Here is a 17801-nt window from a genome sequence, read left to right on the forward strand (position 1 = left end):
GGCCGTATTGTTGGAGTAACACGGTATTAGAATTCACACTAATAATATGTATAGTAAATTACTGGACCCTACTTTAGACTTTTTAAATGGCTATTTTTGTGAGACAAATTGTTGGGATACAGACATAGGTAAATTTTTCACTTCAGTGTAGTAAAATATTAGAGTGGTCCGCATACACTTATTATGGAATGATGTTTGCCTGCATGCTTTGTAACTTCTTTGTAATTATGAGTTCAGAGATCATTTCTCTATTTTACATCAGTTTTAAAGGGCAAAGGGATCACAAATGTTCCAATATCCACAGCAATTATTAAGGAAATGATAAATATTTTATTATTTCTCAGCCAAACATTCACAATTCATTGATCTTAACAGAATTTGAAGAGCATATATATGTTATATAATGATATACCTTTAATTGCCAAGATACTAAAGCTATTAATCGATTATTACCAAAGACAAGAAATTTAGCAATACCCATATGAGAAAAACTGCTGGCTAGAAAGAAATTTGGAACCAGATTGTGTTCATTACAGTTCAATTGTTACACGAAATTGGATAGTCCCGTACTATTGATTAGAAAGTACTTTAATAGCATTAGCTCCCAAGAATAAAAATGTAACAGATATCAACTGTTTTCTCTCACTTATAAACATGTTCGCTCAAGAAAAAGTTTCGTCCAAAATATGTATATTATAAACAAATATTTCCTCCACATTCAAATCACACATAATAGTTAGTTGTTTCAACTTTTAAGTAAAGGAGGTAGTAGAAGCTACTCTGGCTTGGCTAAAATATCCAATATCCAGACATTTAAAACAGCCATATAAAGTTATGGCAGAAGGAATGCTGAACTTCATGCCATAAAAATTAAGTCAACTTCATTATCAAAGTTCATAACATGGTTCTAATTTTATTACTTAGTGCAAAATAAATGTCTTTTCATCTTCAACAAGGAAAATAATGCATCTTCAAAATTTCAAAGCATCTTCAATCATCGCTGTCACTTCCAGAATCACTCAACTGGAGATCATTTCCTAAAATCAAAATGGCAAGTTACACCATAGTAAAGAAGCATTAGCAATCAAATCCAACAGCATAATCTAAATCCGGACTCTGTGCTTTTCACTCTATATCTTGCATTTCTTTTTACAATAAAAGGCACAGGGCTTCCAATCACTGATCTCTGATTTTATCTTTTAATCCTAACACACAGGATCCACCAGGCTTTCAATAGCTTTCAATATTACTCAACCTTATTGAATTTGTCAATTAAAATAAAGGTCAGCTTTTTGAGAGGGAAAGTAACTAGTTACAAGTGATTGCAATTTAGCCTTCACAAAAAGTTTGAGGAATGGAACTACAGTATGACATGCAATAGAACAGACAATTGCATTAATAATTGTCCTTGTCAAAATACTGTTTGGTGGGTGGCAATATTAGTAAAATACTAATTGGGAGAAGTTATTTAGAGTTTATCTTCTATATTTAGGTTAATTGAGAAAGAAAGGACTTCTGGCCAGACATATAGGTATAATTAATGATGAGCAAGATTACAAACTAAAAGGGAAAGTCTATGAACATATATTGTAATATTTGGGGAGAAAGATTCAGAAAATCATATATATTCCCTAGTATTTACAGCTTTTATGCAACTCTATAAATTTGGATCGAATTCAGATATCCACCTTCAGGCACTGTACAATTCTATCCTAACAAGATAACCAGAAGCAGAATTAGTTATATTTAGGGTGATTTTAATGTTTAAACTTTAAAATACTAACATTTTAAATATCCTTTAAAGACACTGCCATTTTTATCATAAGTGTAGACATGAGAAGTATAATTTGCAAATAATATGTTCCACCTGAGGACATAAATGAAATCTTGTGCAATTCTATTTTTTTCAATATAAAGCAGAAAAAAGAATTCTTTTTAGAAACATTTCAATGGCAAGTTGTGACATAAAATCAGTAAGATTGAAGGGTCATCAGTTCAGTATACTGGCTATGAATACTCGGGTCAGAAGCAATTTGAAACATTTTTTTTTTTACTTAAAATTTGCCCCATATACATTAAGAACACATTTAATACATTTCTTTGCCCTAGAAGCAAAATAGAAACTATTTTTTAAATAAAAGAAGCATTTAAATATAGAAATGTGGGGTAATTAATACTAAAAATTAACTGTTTCTTTGAAATTTCTCATATTATATTTAATTATATAATATTTATATAGAAAGAATAGTAAGATGGCTTACTATTGCCACAAAAGATTATGTTGCATTATAAGTTATCAACAATTGTACTTCATCAACCCTATAGTGTTAACAGAGCTCAAACAAAATGCCAAATGATACAATTATTTTGTTCAAATTTCTAGTCATTCGATCATTCTCTCATGCTCTCCAAAATTTTCCTCCCTGTTATTCATCATAGCATTAAGCATGTTCAGTTTTCTTGGGCTGTTTTCTCACCTACTTGGGATGTAAAGTGAACGTATAGCGCTAATCCTACCTAAATCAAAACTTTGCTCTTTCTCACTGGGTTTTCTATGCAACTGTCAATTACATCACTAAAAGCTTTTAAAAATAGCTTTTCAGGTGGCCCAGGAAATTACCATATATATGCTCATATAACTTTATAAAATCTTTTGCTTTATTATATTTTTTGCCTTATCAAGTTCATATTGAGGGCCAGTTTGGTCAAATGGTTAAGGCAGCAGCCTAGAAAGCAGGAAACCATGAGTTCTAGTCCCACTTTAATTATGAAAGCCAGTTGGGTGACCTTGGGCCAAACATCCTCTCTCAGCCCAATGTACATCACAGGTAGTTGAGGAAAATAGATTCCAGTAAACTGATTTGATCTTCTTGATACAGTGAAAAATTTTAAGAAAGCCAGTTTTCTTTCTGAACTTTAATTTTGTCAACCTTCAAACCATCAAGATTTTCTTATAAGACTTTTAAAAAGTCTCAATGAGGCAATAAAATTAAATAAATTGCCAGGAGAATAAATAACTCTTTATTAGTATCAATTGTTATATAATCCAAGACATTTCTAGAGAACACTAATAATGAAGTCCGACAATAGTGTAACTGAATAAAGATACAGTACATATTATAGATACGTACAGATTAGCACAAACTAAACAAAAGATTGGGTGGCATCATTTTTGGCTAGCATTGACAGTTAAGCTACAATTTATATGTCCAATGTTCTTGATTATATATGATATTCCAGAACCAAGCAGGAAAAATCCTCTGGTCTATTTTTGGATCAGGAAAATAAGGTAGGAATCTACCATTTACATATGACACGCCAACTTGCGTTTTACCTAAAATGTTTCATTTTGGGAAGTGTATATAAAAAAAACAATTATCCTATAATTCTACAATCATTTATACTTTCTATCTATCTATCTATCTATCTATCATCTATCTATCTATCTATCTATCTATCTATCTATCTATCTATCTATCTATCATCTATCTGCTTTGCTTTAGGTTGTGATAAAGGCTGCGATTGACTAGTAAACAGGAGTATAACTTGTTTGTTATAAGATAAAAGGCAAAAATGTCATGTCCTATACACAAATCAGTTCTTAGGAAAGCAGCCCTGGAGATAACCATTTTACTGCAGTGAAATGTGAACTATACTGCAGAGATCATTTCTGGAATTTATGAATGCTTCTAGATAAAATTGTTTTAAAACCCTAAGTCCCGAAACCAGTCGTAGATCTGTGCTGAATTGTTTTTACCATAATCTTTAATCTGGCATAATGAGAGGTCAGTGTAACTTTTACCCCACCTTCTAATTCAAACTGCTGCTGTCTAACTTAAATCTGTGCCTGGAAAGTTGTAACTAACAGCATGTGGTTTCCTCATGCCCAAGTCTATCATAGCATGCTTTGTTTCATGACTTACTCAGCGTATTCATCAAACGGCCACTGCTCTCTTGACTTCTGCGATATCCAATCTCCACATCTGGGAATGCCTGTTGTGATACTGTCATCATGGGATGCGGTGGCTGCAGGTGTGGCATTGACAAGGGAAGCGATAGCTTTGATCCTTCTTCTTCTGAATCACTAGAGCTGTTTTCACTACTTGATGAAGCAGATGAACTTTTTGATTCCGATGAACTATCAGAGCTGCTCATTTGCTCTATGATTTTAGCTTCTGCTTTTAGCTCTGAAAGATATGATGTAAAAAAAGGGGGGGGGAGAATTAAAGACAAAGGCAAACATAATCACAACATTCAGTTCACAAACCTGATGGGAAATTATTAATTATGTGGTACAGAGGTTAGAATTGGATCAGATGCTCCCAAAGCTGAAATCTCTACTCAAAGAAAAAATAGATAAAAAGAGAAAATATCAGTTCTGAAAAAGGAAGAAAAACTCCAACTATATAAGATGGCTTTTTGAAGCAGAGCTCAATATGTTTTATGTTTTTGCTTAAGGAGACTCTTCAATAATTAATTTCAATCCTGGCCTCTGCACAAAACTGATACTGATTATTCACAAATGCTCTTGGGGAAAAAAACCTGGCAAAGGGTCTTCAAACCTCTCTTTATTTGAGCAATCTTAAATATTGATGTAGAGCCCTGAGGAGCAAATACAAAATATGTATGAATAAACCTGCTTCATCGTTGTTTTTTAAAATGATAGCAGCAGAAGCAACATAGCAAAACTTCTCATCCCTCTATAGCTTATTAGGCAACAATTATTAGAGTTTAATCAAATGACTAACAGTTACAGCTGATATTCTTAGATCTATTTGCATTGGGAAGGGCCAAATTGACCTGGGATAAATAAATCCTGCTGATCATATGTTCACTGTAGATCAACTTTTGACAGGATGACACAGTAGCAAATAAAACTCTATTCTAGGTTAGCAATAATATTCTGAGCAGGCTTCATAGATCAAATTGATTCAGTCATTAAGCATGTAGCAAAGTAAAGATGATTGATTCACAGGTTCCAAAGCTTATAAGAATGCACTTATACCATAATTTGTTAATAGCATATTTAGTTGACCTTTCACTTTGGGATATCAGACAACAGAAACATAATACACCATAACATTCAATAAAGTAATAAAATAGCATTATATAAAACAAATGCATCAACTTAAAATCAGGTATGTCAGCATTTAAATGACTTACTTATGTTCTCCATATGTCACTGAAACTAATCTGTAGTCTAAAGAAATGTTATTTTCTTCTTTTTTTTAAATGCACCTCTTACATTTTTTAAATTTATTTACTTATTAACTATATATACTGCTTGCTATAAAAGTCACTGTGGGCAGTTTACAACAGAATAAAATCAAAATTATAAAAACATTAAAATTAACCAGAATTAGATAAAGACTAAAAATCAGTTGCACAAACAGTACAGAGAGATAGAATCTCCTGTTATTCCACCAACCACTCCCAGCATGGAGCAACCTATCAGGGCCCCACACCAACCCACAGAACCAAGTTTTAAGGCCCTTCTGATTGGCCGAGAGGATGGTGGCAGATCTCACCTCTGGTGGCAAGATCAGGGACCACAGCAGAAAAGGCTCTTCTTCCAGACACCATCAGCCAATATATCTTGACAGATGGAGACCAATTGGTATTCTAATCAAAACTGTATTGATTATTTTAATAATTATATTTGCATTTTGGAATTCAAAAACTACTACTTCTGTATCAAAACCAAGCAAGCCAAGATTTTCAGCAGTTCCCCCATATAGCCCAGCAATTCTATACAACTCTTATTCTGGCTGTAGCTAATGTTTGAAATACTATTTGCCATGCAGCATTTTCAATCTTGAGGCAAAGCCAGTCTAAACTGTGCTACTTCAAATGAACCTAAAGCAACGGCAGTATTATACTGTATGGGATTTGCTGATGAGCTTTGGGCACTGCCAACCTCACTCAAGATTCTAGGCAAACTATGTTAAACCTTCCTTCATAACAATGGCTGGGTTAAATCCCCATTCTGACTTTAGGGCTTAAAGGAAACTAAAACCTCACAATTATTCCTTTAATATCAAAGAGTAAAACTGATTGGAGAAGGACCAGAGGCATTCATTCTTTTCTCTATGACAGTCTGTCTGTCTGTCTGTCTGTCTGTCTCTCTGTCTGTCTGTCTATCTATCTATCTATCTATCTATCTATCTATCTATCTATCTATCTATCTATCTATCTATCTAGTCTCACCAAAGCTTTCATGATCAGCACCAAACAGTTCAGCATTAGCAACAAGAGATCTTGAATTCTGCATGTCTACACAGCCTTTAATTTAGTTTAGGCAGTTTTTGTCAGGTTGCCTTCCAGTTTAATTTTTAATTCATTAAAGAATACTTTTCTGCATGTCTGATTTTATTAAATGGAGTCCATTTCACGTATGCCCTGAACAGTACTAGCCATCCAACTGGCAACGCAAAACAAATCTCTTGCCATTCCTATCCACCACACTACACCCCACCCCACTCCTGGAAGGTCCTTCCCTGCTGGGTAATTGTCAGGTTGGCAGAATGCTGGGCAACCACTTCGGAACTGTGTGACTCAGGAAAAAAAATCTTAAACAAAACATTCAACCTTAGAAAAGAAACTCTCCATTTTAATGTAATCTTAAACACCCTACCCTGCAGCAAGTGGGTACTTTTTTTAAGCAGCTATTCGGGAAACTAAATGACAAGATTTTCCAGTCAGAGTTGAGTCACAAAAGAAACACCTGCCTGTATGCTTTCCCCCCCTCTGCCCCTGGGTATTCAAGGGCTATGCTGAGAATGCCCTGGCCATCAGTACAAGAAGCTACTATTTTTTTTAACATTAATTTACCACGCAACCAAATTCTTCCTAGTCATCTGCCACAGTTTTTAGCTGGAAGCTTATTCTACTTTACATAGTATGTAAACTAAGTATGACATTCCTACTGTTACTAATGGAAGGGGGAAAAAATGGCATCACTTCCAACCTATTCAAAAGATCAAAATTCAGTACGACCCAAATTTTGTTGAATAGCAGCATCCACAGACAATAGTACCTGAAATCTAGACAACCGCATGCGTATCTATGCAAAATCTTAGTGAAAATAAAACCATAATCTAATAGAAGGGGAAAACTTTCAATGGGATTGGCTCGCCACGCCTATGCCAGCAAAGGGGATAAGCTGCTTCCTCTCCATCAATCGGGGAATTTGGGCTGGGGGGTCCAGGAGAAGATCGGGGAATTTGGACTGGGGGGTCCCTTCTCTGACGTGGCTCCTGCCTTTTGAAACATCTTACCCCACCCAGACCCGAAATCGGCTTTCACCCTTCTGACTTTCTATAACAGCCTGAAGACCTGGATGTGGCAAATGGCTTGGGGCTGCAACAGGAGAGTATCACACTGGAGGTGATTGATGAATTAAGAGGAAAAACCCCTCTCCCCCTCCAAGTGCATCCTGCTCCCTCACCCCACATCTGTTAACTACAACTTCACTTGGATTCTAATTCTATTTTTATTGCTTTTAGAAATATTGATCTTTTATGGTTTGATTGCTTTTAATGTTGTGAGCCTCCCGGAGTCACTTCAAAGCAAGATGAATGGCAGACAAATTTAATAATAATTAAAAAAAGAAATTAGAGACTTATCAAAAAATGTAAAGAATGAGGATAGTGACCAAGAGAATATATAAACAGGATCAGCATGACTAAAGAATCCAGGTGACAGACAGACAGCAACTCGATTACATATCTGTTTAGTGTAGAATGAGATTTTGTATTATTATACCACACCATACTTATTTTTATTGCTGGCAAGAATCAAGGATCAATGGGAAGGCTGGCATATGGTCTACTGCAGCGCTCCCCAACTGGTGGGCCGCAAGAAAATTTTGGTGGGCTGCAGAGAAATCTCACCCCCAGAACACCCCCACAAAGCAATTAATCCAGGCTGTGCAGAAATACAAGACTGCGCTGCCCACATGGCCCACAGGAACCCTCCCCATCCACTCATTCCTCACCCGGCAAACTTGCCTGCTAAATTGCTATTTTTCCTTTTTCCAACCATCAGCTGTCCTGCTGTGCCAGGAGATTTAGATTAGCTAGGAAGCAGAAAATGGTTGGATTTCTTGCTTTCTAGCTCATCTTTAGATCTTCAGCTCTGCTTTTAAGCACAGCCAAACCTCCCTTAGGACTGAAGGTTCTATTATTCAGTGCAGACTCACGACAAGCAATTTTTTTGTGACAGACTCAGATAGCTGATGGCAGATAGATAGATCCTGAATGATTCTGTGAGCAACTCAATCTGCCTGTCTGCTTTGCCTGGTTTTGGGTAAAAGTTGCTCCTTTTTATATAAAAAATTCAATATTTCCATACATGGTGTGTTGTGAGTTAATTTTGTGAGTTTGCTTGCAAGCAAATTTTATGTGACAGACTGAGCTAGCTGATGGCAGATAGATTGATCTCTGAATGAATTTGTGATTCTGTGAGCAACTCAATCTGTCTGCCTGCTTTGCCTGATTTTGGGTAGATGTTGCTCTTTTTTATAAAAATATATTTATATAAATATTTATAATATTTACATATAAGCCATGCCCAGCCAGTCACATGACCACCAAGCCACACCCACAAATTAGGCTATGCCCACAGAACCAGTTAGTGGTTCCTGGGATTTAAAATTATGAGTTTGGTGGTCCCTGAGGTCCAAAAGGTTGGCGACCCCTGGTCTATTGCAACCAGTGCAGTACCAGAAGTAATAATAAAAAACCCTGTACTATAGCTCTCATAACCTTTGGAGCGATGGACAATAATTATAGATTAATGAATTTTAATCCAAACAGGAGGCATGAATATCCATCTCTAATCTCTCTCTCTCTCTCCGCCCCCCCTCCAAACACCCACCCATTCAAAACACATGGATATGTTTTTATGAGGTGAGCATTGCAGTTCAGATGAGGGAGCAAATTTTACTATAGTGAATTCATTAGAGGATGGATGAGCATTAGATAAGTATGTCTAGATCACAGCTAAACATAGGCAATAAATCTATATATAGTTATATAGTTATATAACATCTTCCACTACACACCAGTAAACCTAACCAGTCAGAAAATTGAATCAAAAAATAATTAAAAACCTTCCCACATTATATATTATTCTGCATACAGTCAGGGTATCAGTTGTGAATACGTAATCATATGAATCCCAGCTGAATCTGAAGCTGCTACCCCACCTGGACCAACGTACCTTCTCAAGGACAATTTAAGCAAAAAACTTCAATCTCAAAGCCTTCAAGTTACAGAGACACTCCACAATCAGTGTCTCAAGGAATATAGCTATAATTTACCTCTTTCAATATCATCCATAGGAGAAGGTGGAGAGACCTTTTCTTTTGGTGGAGAAGATTTGTGGTTGTTTGGCATCTTATTAGTGTGTTTCATTAACTGCTGCTGGTGGTGCTCAATACGAGACTGCACCTTGCTGCTGCCTTCACCTCTGCATCAATCAGATCATTAAAATAATTATTGAAAAATATGCAGTAGTTTGCTTTTTGAACACTTTTTAAAGAATATACAAAATACACGAATGTCTGAGATGTGGATAAATATAATATCTCCTACCATAATACAGTTGTTACAGCCTAGTTATTTCATGAACATGTGCTGAAGTTTTTATTAAAATAAACAAATCTAAACTTGCTTATTCTACAGGAAAATAGTTAAATTAGTTCCAGTATACAACATTAAAGAGATAGAGCATGCTAAGAAATAAAGTTAAAGAAAGCAAATAGGAATTGACCGGAGACAGAATAGAACTTTTTAAAAATCCCATTTCCCATTGAAATCATCCAAAATACCGTATATTTCAATAGCCACTATACAAGTGATATGAACATGCAATAGAGTACAACAGAAAGAAAATTAGAAGAGCTTTGAACCTCCATACTCTCTTCTCTGTTTGGCATAACAGCTTTGTTTCAATTAATCATAGTTTAAATTTACATCTGAATCACAAGCTATGATTGATATTAAAATCCAAGCAGAAGAGACAGCTTTCGCATTGCACTTCCTACTTATGCTGGAAAATGATAAGGGAAGGGAACACATATAAAGCTAAGGCTTATCAGAACTTTTATCCCAAAGCAACTGTCACATTTTAAGAAGGAACAACTTGGCTATTTTTTCTACCCACCTTGTTTTCTTCACTGTGATATTGCTACTAAGTTTCTCTAGTCTACATTCGCCAGTGTCATGGTTAATTATTAAGATGCATTCTTTTTGATATGGCTTCTTGGAACCCTTGAAAACTGTTACTGGTGGAGTAGAGCCCTATTTTAAATAAAAAAAGAATTACTAGTATCACTACAAGTTTTTTTCTCTCTTAGGGCAGAGCTCTATGTTTTATAATAAAAAGCCCTCAAATTTCACACATAGCCTCAAGTCTCTATTTCATTATAAAACTGAAAAGGGAAACCAATCTTAAGATTCATGTTTCATAATGAAATTACAATTTTCAGGTTTTGCACACAATACTGATTTCAGTCCAGCCCAGCTCAATTAATTCCTACCCTTTGTTTATCATATAACCACAAAGGATTTCATTCCATCTTAATTAACATCCATCCCAGTTATGAAAAAAGAAGTTTATGTTTGCATCAGCAAGCCATTACTGCCCTGAATTACTCCATTTCTTTTTTTTACTGTTGAATTTTTTATCAAAATTATAGTGCAACAAACAACTTTTGAAAATACTAGTTTGCTTCAAGATTACAAACAGCAATTTTACAGTTCTGTTCTATCACAGAAGAGTAACTATGTGGGTTTTCTAATTGACTGTTTACTGAAAATATTTTAATATCTTAACAGAATTGAAGATGAATCTCCCTCATCAAAGGGAGTGTTATATGTTCTCATTAAATCAATTTCAGCCTCTTTCATATGTCACAAATAACACAAATCATATCATGTAGTGCGGGGTCTTTGGTTCTCTCTGAGCTTGGCTGTTTTCTTGCAGACAGTTCATTACCCAAACTAGGTAACATCATAAGTACCAAGCCCCTTGAGCTACAAATATTCTCATTTATCATATCATATTGTGCCTGCTATCTGGTCTTTCCCACTTGGTTCATCCTATCAGGTGTGGCCAAACAAACCAGGAAACTCCACACTTAACAAGGAGAAATGTAAGTAATGTTTGTTCTTGACATATGAAGAGGAACAAGTTAGGAGAATTAGGTAACACAAAATTGCCTGCTTTTTGAGAGGTTTTGACTGGTAGGGAACAAGAATTGCACAATTTGCCACAGCACCTTTCCTTAATTAGACTGTCTAATTGAAGGTTTCTGGCTTATAAAAAAAAGTAGTAAAAGTTGCTTTGCACATCAGAGCAATGGAATCACACTAAAAAAAAATAAGGAAAATAAAGGAAAAAGTATTGTTCTTGGCTAGAGAATGAATCAGAGAAAAGATCCATTAGAAACTGAGAAAGAAAAAAGAAAAAAGAAAAGAAAAAATATTCCAAAAATACTGAATAATTTTTTCAGTAAAAGACATTAGCAAAAGCTGCAAACCATGGGGGAGCTTGTCTAATCAGAAATGAGAAGTCATATACCGTATTTATCGGGCGTATAACACGCACTTTTTCCCCCTGAAAATAGGGGGCAAATGATGTATGCGTGTTATACGCCGATATAATGTTAAGAAGCCTTCGGTGAATGCTGCTGGGATCGGGGATCAAGGACACAAATGAAAGAAGGGGAGGAGGAAGCAACCGAAGCCTGTCCTTCTCTCTGGGTCAGCTCTGTCAGTCGCTCTCGCTCCTCCACCAGCACAGGAAGAAACTGCTTCAAAGAGCGGGGGCTTCCCTGAAGCGCCCGTTTCTCCCCCACCCCCACCCCGCCCGCCCGCCCGCCCGCCCGCAGTGCTCCGTTCTGCCTGCCTGCCTGCCTTCGTTAATGGTTGAATCGGAACAGCTTCGGCTGAGTAAAGAGGCGAATAGTTATTATTCTCAGCCGAAGCTGCTCCCAAACAACCAGAAACTAAGGCAGGCAGGCAGGCAGGCAGAATGGGACACTGTGGATTGAAGCGCGCGGGGGGTGGGAGTGGGGTGAAACGGCGCTTCCTGAAATTTCCCTCTTAAAATGAAGATGCGTGTTATACGCCTGTGCGTGTTATACGCCGATAAATACGGTACATTAAAATAAAAAAGTTGGCTTTTAAATACATCAATATAGATTCTGAATCTCAGGATCAGATTCAGAAATAGAAATTTGGTGAAAATAGAAAGAACTTATGTATTTATTTTGTATTAGGAGTTACCGTATATACTCGAGTATAAGTCGACCCGAATATAAGCCGAGGCACCTAATTTTACCACAAAAAAACTGGGAAAATTTATTGACTCGAGTATAAGCCGAGGGTGGGAAATGCAGCAGCTACTGGTAAATTTCAAAAATAAAAATAATTAATTTGGGAAACGATCTCACTATCATGAAAGGTTTAATTGATTCACTAACCCAAAAGAAGAAGATGATGATGACAGCGAGAGGCAGGAGTCACTCACTTCCCCTCCCCTCGGAGGCCCCCTGAGTCAGGAGTCGCTACCGCCGGCGCGGCCCCAGTCCCGCGTCGCCTCGGGAAGGGAAAGGCAAAAAGGAAGAGCCACGGCAGCGCCTTGCAACGGCAGCAGCGGCACCGGAGGCTCAGGCTCAGCGGCTCCTGGTTTTGCTCCACCCTTCCCAAGGCAACGCGGGACCGGAGCCGCACCGGCGGCAGCAACTCCCGACAGCCCCAACCGGACACCTGAGCAGAGATGTAGGGAGAAGGCAAAAACGAAGGAAGATCCTTCAGGGGAAACTGAGGGGAGACTCACCCTTGGTCCAGATGAGCCCCCTTCCCGCCCCTAAGGAAGCAGAGGCAGCCAGCAAGGGCAGGCAAGCCCCACTTCACGGACTCCGTCCGTCCTCGCTCCCCACCCACCCACCCACCCAAAGCCACGAAGTCCCCAATCGCGCAGCCCAGAATCGCCCTCCCCTCAGGGGGCAGCAACGAGCCTGGTTTTCCCGAGACAAGAAGCTCCGCTGTGCAATAAGCGCCCTGGCTCTAGGCTCGCGGGCTCAGAAAACAACGCGAGCCGAGGTCGCCGGCTCCGCTCAGCTTCTCCAACATCCGGCGCCGCCCTGTTCTATGTGCCGGGCCCAGCAAGTCCGAGCAGCCAGCGCGTGGAGCAGGCGGTGCCGAGAGATCGTTGGCTGCCTCTTTCACAGCACGGAGGCCTCCCGGCTGGCCAGCTGCTCTCCTCCTTCTCTGCCTGTTTGTTCTGTGTGGCCGAGGAGGAGGAGGCCCCCCGGCTGGTTGGGGAGGCTTTCTGCGTCGAGGAGCGGCTGCTGGTCTCGGTTTTGCTCCGCTTCTCCGATGGTCGGCACCATGTTCTTTACTTGGGCAGCTGGCGCCAAGCGGCGCCACGGTGGCAACAGGCAGTTCCGCCCGGGCTCCGCTCAGGTGTGGGCCCCGGCTGGGGCTGTCGGGAGTTGCTGCCGCCGGTGCGGCCCAGTCCCGCGTCGCCTCGGGAAGGGAAAGGCAAAAGGAAGAGCGCGGCAGCGCTTTGCAACGGCAGGTTCCTTTTTGCCTTTCCCTTCCCGAGGCGACGCGGGACTGGGGCCGCACCGGCGGCAGCAACTCCCGACAGCCCCAGCCGGACACCTGAGCGGAGCCCGGGCGAAACTGCCTGTTGCCGCCGTGGGCGCCGCTGCGGCGCCCGGCTGCCCAAGTAAAGAACATGGCGGCGCCGGACCATCAGAGAAGCGAAGCAAAGCCGGAGACCAGCAGCCGCCTCCTCGACGCAGAAAGCCTCCCCAACCAGCCGGCGGTCTCCTCCTCCTCGGCCACACAGAACAAACAGGCAGAGAAGGAGGAGAGCAGCTGGCCAGCCGGGAGGCCTCCGTGCTGCGAAAGAGGCAGCCAATGATCTCCGGCACCGCCCTGCTCCACGCGCTGGCTGCTCGGACTTGCCGGGCCCGGCACATAGAACAGGGCGGCGCCGGATGTTGGAGAAGCCGAGCGGAGCTGAAGCGACCTCGGCTCGCGTTGTTTTCTGAGCCCGCGAGCCTAGAGCCAGGGCGCTTTCATTGCACGGCGGAGCTTCTTGTCTCGGGAAAACCGGCCGTTGCTGCCCCCTGAGGGGAGGGCGATTCTGGGCTGCGCGATTGGGGACTTCGTGGCTTTGGGTGGGTAGGTGGGTGGGAGCGAGGACGGATGGAGTCCGTGAAGTGGGCTTGCCTGCCCTTGCTGGCTGCCTCTGCTTCCTTAGGGCGGGGAAGGGGGCTCATCTGGACCAAGGGTGAGTCTCCCTCAGTTTCCCTGAAGGATCTTCCGTCGCTTTTGCCTTCTCCCTACATCTTCCCTCTGTTAAAATTCCCCCCCACACACACACTTATTTTCGGGCGGATAGATTTCGTGTCTGAGCATTCTCACATGACGGTGGGTCTTTCCCTCCCCCTAAAAACAGTTAAAAAAAGAAAAAATATATCCTCATGCAAGAATTTTTCTGCTTCCGATTACCCCCATGCTTAAAAGTTGCAAAGGAAACACGGAAGCAGGGAAGCGCCTGCCCAGCTCCGGAGCTCCACACCATTTTTTTTCAGAGGGAATCTGACTCGGTATAAGCCGAGGGGGGTTTTCAGCACAAAAAATGGGCTGAAAAACTCGGCTTATACTCGAGTATATACGGTATTTACATTCTTATATATCTACTTCAGATCTTTTATTCTGTCAGCATGAATCACTTTTGTGCAGCTATTACAAAGATACTTCTAAACTGGTAGAAGAATGCAGGAATCAACACAAGGATTTTCCTGCTACTTATTGTCTCACATGCAACCAGTACCAGTTGCAGAACACAGAACCCTAATCCTAACCCATCTGCATGATCTACCTTGAGAATTATATTCTTCATGCACTTACATAAAAGTAATCAGACTTAAGATATAGCTATGCCTTTTTAAGGAACACAAACATCTTACCTCAATATTTGGCAACATTACTGTTACCTGTTCACCTTTACCAACTTCAAGGTTTCCTTCACAAGATGTATCAATTGATGCAGGTTTGAAGTCATCTGAATAAAATCATAAATATTTATGATTCCATAAATATTGATCAACTTACAAGATAAATGAAAAAGTTACATTATTCAATGGAAATCTTTTCTAATAGTAGCTTATCTGTCTTGTTTAGTCTTATTCAGTAGTCCTTAGGAGTAATCCATTACTTATTATAAATTAATAATTAAGTTCCAATACCACTCAACTCCTAGTGTCTGGGCTGTTTACCAATGGTTAAAAAAATTAAAACACACACAAAAAAGTCCAAAACAGAACAAGGTCAAAGATGGCAGAGATAACAAACCTTCATGGGAACAAAGAAAAAGAAGAAAAGGGGGTTCGATTATGCTCAACAAAGGCCTGGGCAAAGAGCCAGGTCTTTAGGGCCCTTTGAAACTTGAGGGATGTGTGTGTGTGTGTGTGTGCGCGCGCGCACACACGTGCGTGCACATTTAAACCTCAGGGAGAACTTCACTCCAGAGGGCAGGCACTGCTACAGAAAAGGTACTAATTTTTTTGCATTTCTAAGCAGCACTCTTTTACAAAAACATGCCAATCTATTTTAAACAGATCTCCATTTCTAACTAATTATCACGTTCAACAGAAAATAAAGAAGATTCAGAAAGAAAGAAAGATATATTTCAAGTTTCAAATCGAAAAAATATCTCAGCTGCACATTCCCACACCCATATAACATAGGAGTTACAATTTTGGTAATACATATTCCTATCCAGTGGAATTAATCACTGCTCTAATCCAACCTATAGCTCTCCAAAGATATACTGATTAGGGGTACTATCCAATACATATACAGTGCTTTAAATTATGGAAAGGCGATGTCAAGACATTAGATGTCAGGTTTATCTTTTGCTAAATAATACTAGGCGCACCTTAATGAGCCGAAGTAATGTTTTACTCTATTTTATATTTGTATTTCATAAGATTAAAAAGTTACAAACCTAGTTTGTTTACTTCCAGGGTGTTATTGAATTTTTTTATCTAAAAATGTCAAATGTGCCCTTGATCCTATTAACTTGTCCTGTTAATTATTGACACTGCAGAGTGCTTAAGTTTTAAATAAATGTATCCTCAGCTTTCAAATTGCAAGCCCTTAACCTTACAAGTTAAAGTAAAGCTCTTTTCTAAAATAAATATAAATCTTCAGGTTACAATTCTATAACAATAATGTCAGTTGCGAAAAATATAACAGGATCCACTGCCAAATAGTTGCCCTATATATTGTACAAAATACATTGTCACACCCCAAAATGCATACAAGCATTCTAAAAATTGGATCTTTTCCATCTATGAATAGAAAAATATGATTTGGGTAGAGATAACTGGTTGATATTCCTCTCTGAGCTGAATTTGAAATGCTTAAAAGCACACAGAAGAAAGTAAGTAGAACATTCATATAAATGAAACAGTTTTTAAGAATCCAATTCAAAATACACAGATTATAAATATCCTAGATATTTATACCTGAAACATGCTCTCACCTATAAAAGCTCACCTAACCAGGAACTATTATTCAACACTTGTCTCTTATGAGAGATAGGGAGGTGGTTGGGCAACCTCTGGAAAACCAGTTTATTTTTCAAAGCCTTCTCACCCACAAGCCATGCCACAATCCCTCCAACTTCGTTTCCCTGCCAATCACCTCTCAGTCAATTTCACCAGGTTCCCCTTACCCGTTTCTAGAAATGCTCTTCCCTTTAAAAAAAAAAAAAAAAAGGCAGAGGGCCTTAAACCTACTAAGCTGAGAAGTCACAGAGCATGACAGGCTGACTTTACACAATACCCACTGCTTTGATAATTACATCCCTTGATCCTCCTGCATGGAAAAGCAGCCTGGGTCTGAGTTTTGCTTCACTATGTAACAAATCCACACCCTCAACCTATATGTGTAATACACATATATAATACACACACACACACACACACACACACACACACACATATATATATATATATATATATATATATATATATATATATATATATATATATATATATATATATACACACACACACACACACACACACACACACACACATACATATGCATACATACACACACACACATATATGTATATATATATATATACTCTGTGTGTGTGTATTGAGGGCGTGGATTTCTATGTACTGTATACACACACAAACAACTGTCCCTTCTCCCTAGAAAGACTCCCGGCTTCTAAAACGCCAACAGGGGTAGTTTTCGGGCTAAAAACAACCAGGGTCCTGAAAAATGCGATTCCCTTGGCACAGATTTTGAGTCTCGGTCCCCGAACTTTACACGTTTACACATACACACACACCACAACCTTCTCTTGTCGGTCCCTTGCCTTACGTCTTGACTTTAACAGCCGAGGGGTCCCCACTGCTCCTAAGCCGGAGCTGTCACTCGCGGAGCCTTCCAAGCAAGCGTCAACTTTGCCGCCGCCGCCGCCCCCTTTCCCCGCCTGCTTCAGCCCCCAGTTAAAGCACCCGCTTCGACTCACAGCGCAAGGTGTGGAAAGCGCAGCGCGGCTGCTTCTCGAAACTGTCGCCCAGCAACAGGACGCGCTCCTTGCTGTCGAAGAGAGCCCGGGCCGCGCCGTTCATCCCGAGACCCCCGCTTCCCGCTTCCTTCCTCTCTTGCTCGCCTCCTCTCTCCAACAGCTGCTTCCACTACCCTGGTACATCTCTCGCGTTTGCCAGTGGGGGAAGGGGGCGGGGCTGC

At 39.9% G+C, this 17801-nt stretch overlaps 1 protein-coding gene across 1 annotated transcript; it reads right to left on the reverse strand.

Annotated features, from left to right (window-relative positions):
- Window positions 1-307: 307 nt before the first annotated feature.
- EAF2 (ELL associated factor 2) lies at window positions 308-17774 on the reverse strand. The gene is made up of 6 exons (XM_087950239.1): window positions 17581-17774; window positions 14996-15090; window positions 10168-10304; window positions 9323-9471; window positions 3924-4187; window positions 308-1037 (listed from the first exon to the last, which is right to left on the reverse strand). The coding sequence occupies exons 1-6, from the start codon at window positions 17681-17683 to the stop codon at window positions 991-993; spliced, it is 795 nt and encodes a 264-aa protein (XP_087806365.1). The 5' UTR covers window positions 17684-17774; the 3' UTR covers window positions 308-990.
- Between the last annotated feature and the right edge of the window lie 27 nt (window positions 17775-17801).

Source organism: Notechis scutatus, chromosome 1, assembly GCF_049901735.1.
Source record: "Notechis scutatus isolate UNSWTSFEM ecotype Mainland chromosome 1, rNotScu1.2, whole genome shotgun sequence".
Classification (NCBI taxonomy): Eukaryota; Metazoa; Chordata; class Lepidosauria; order Squamata; family Elapidae; genus Notechis; species Notechis scutatus.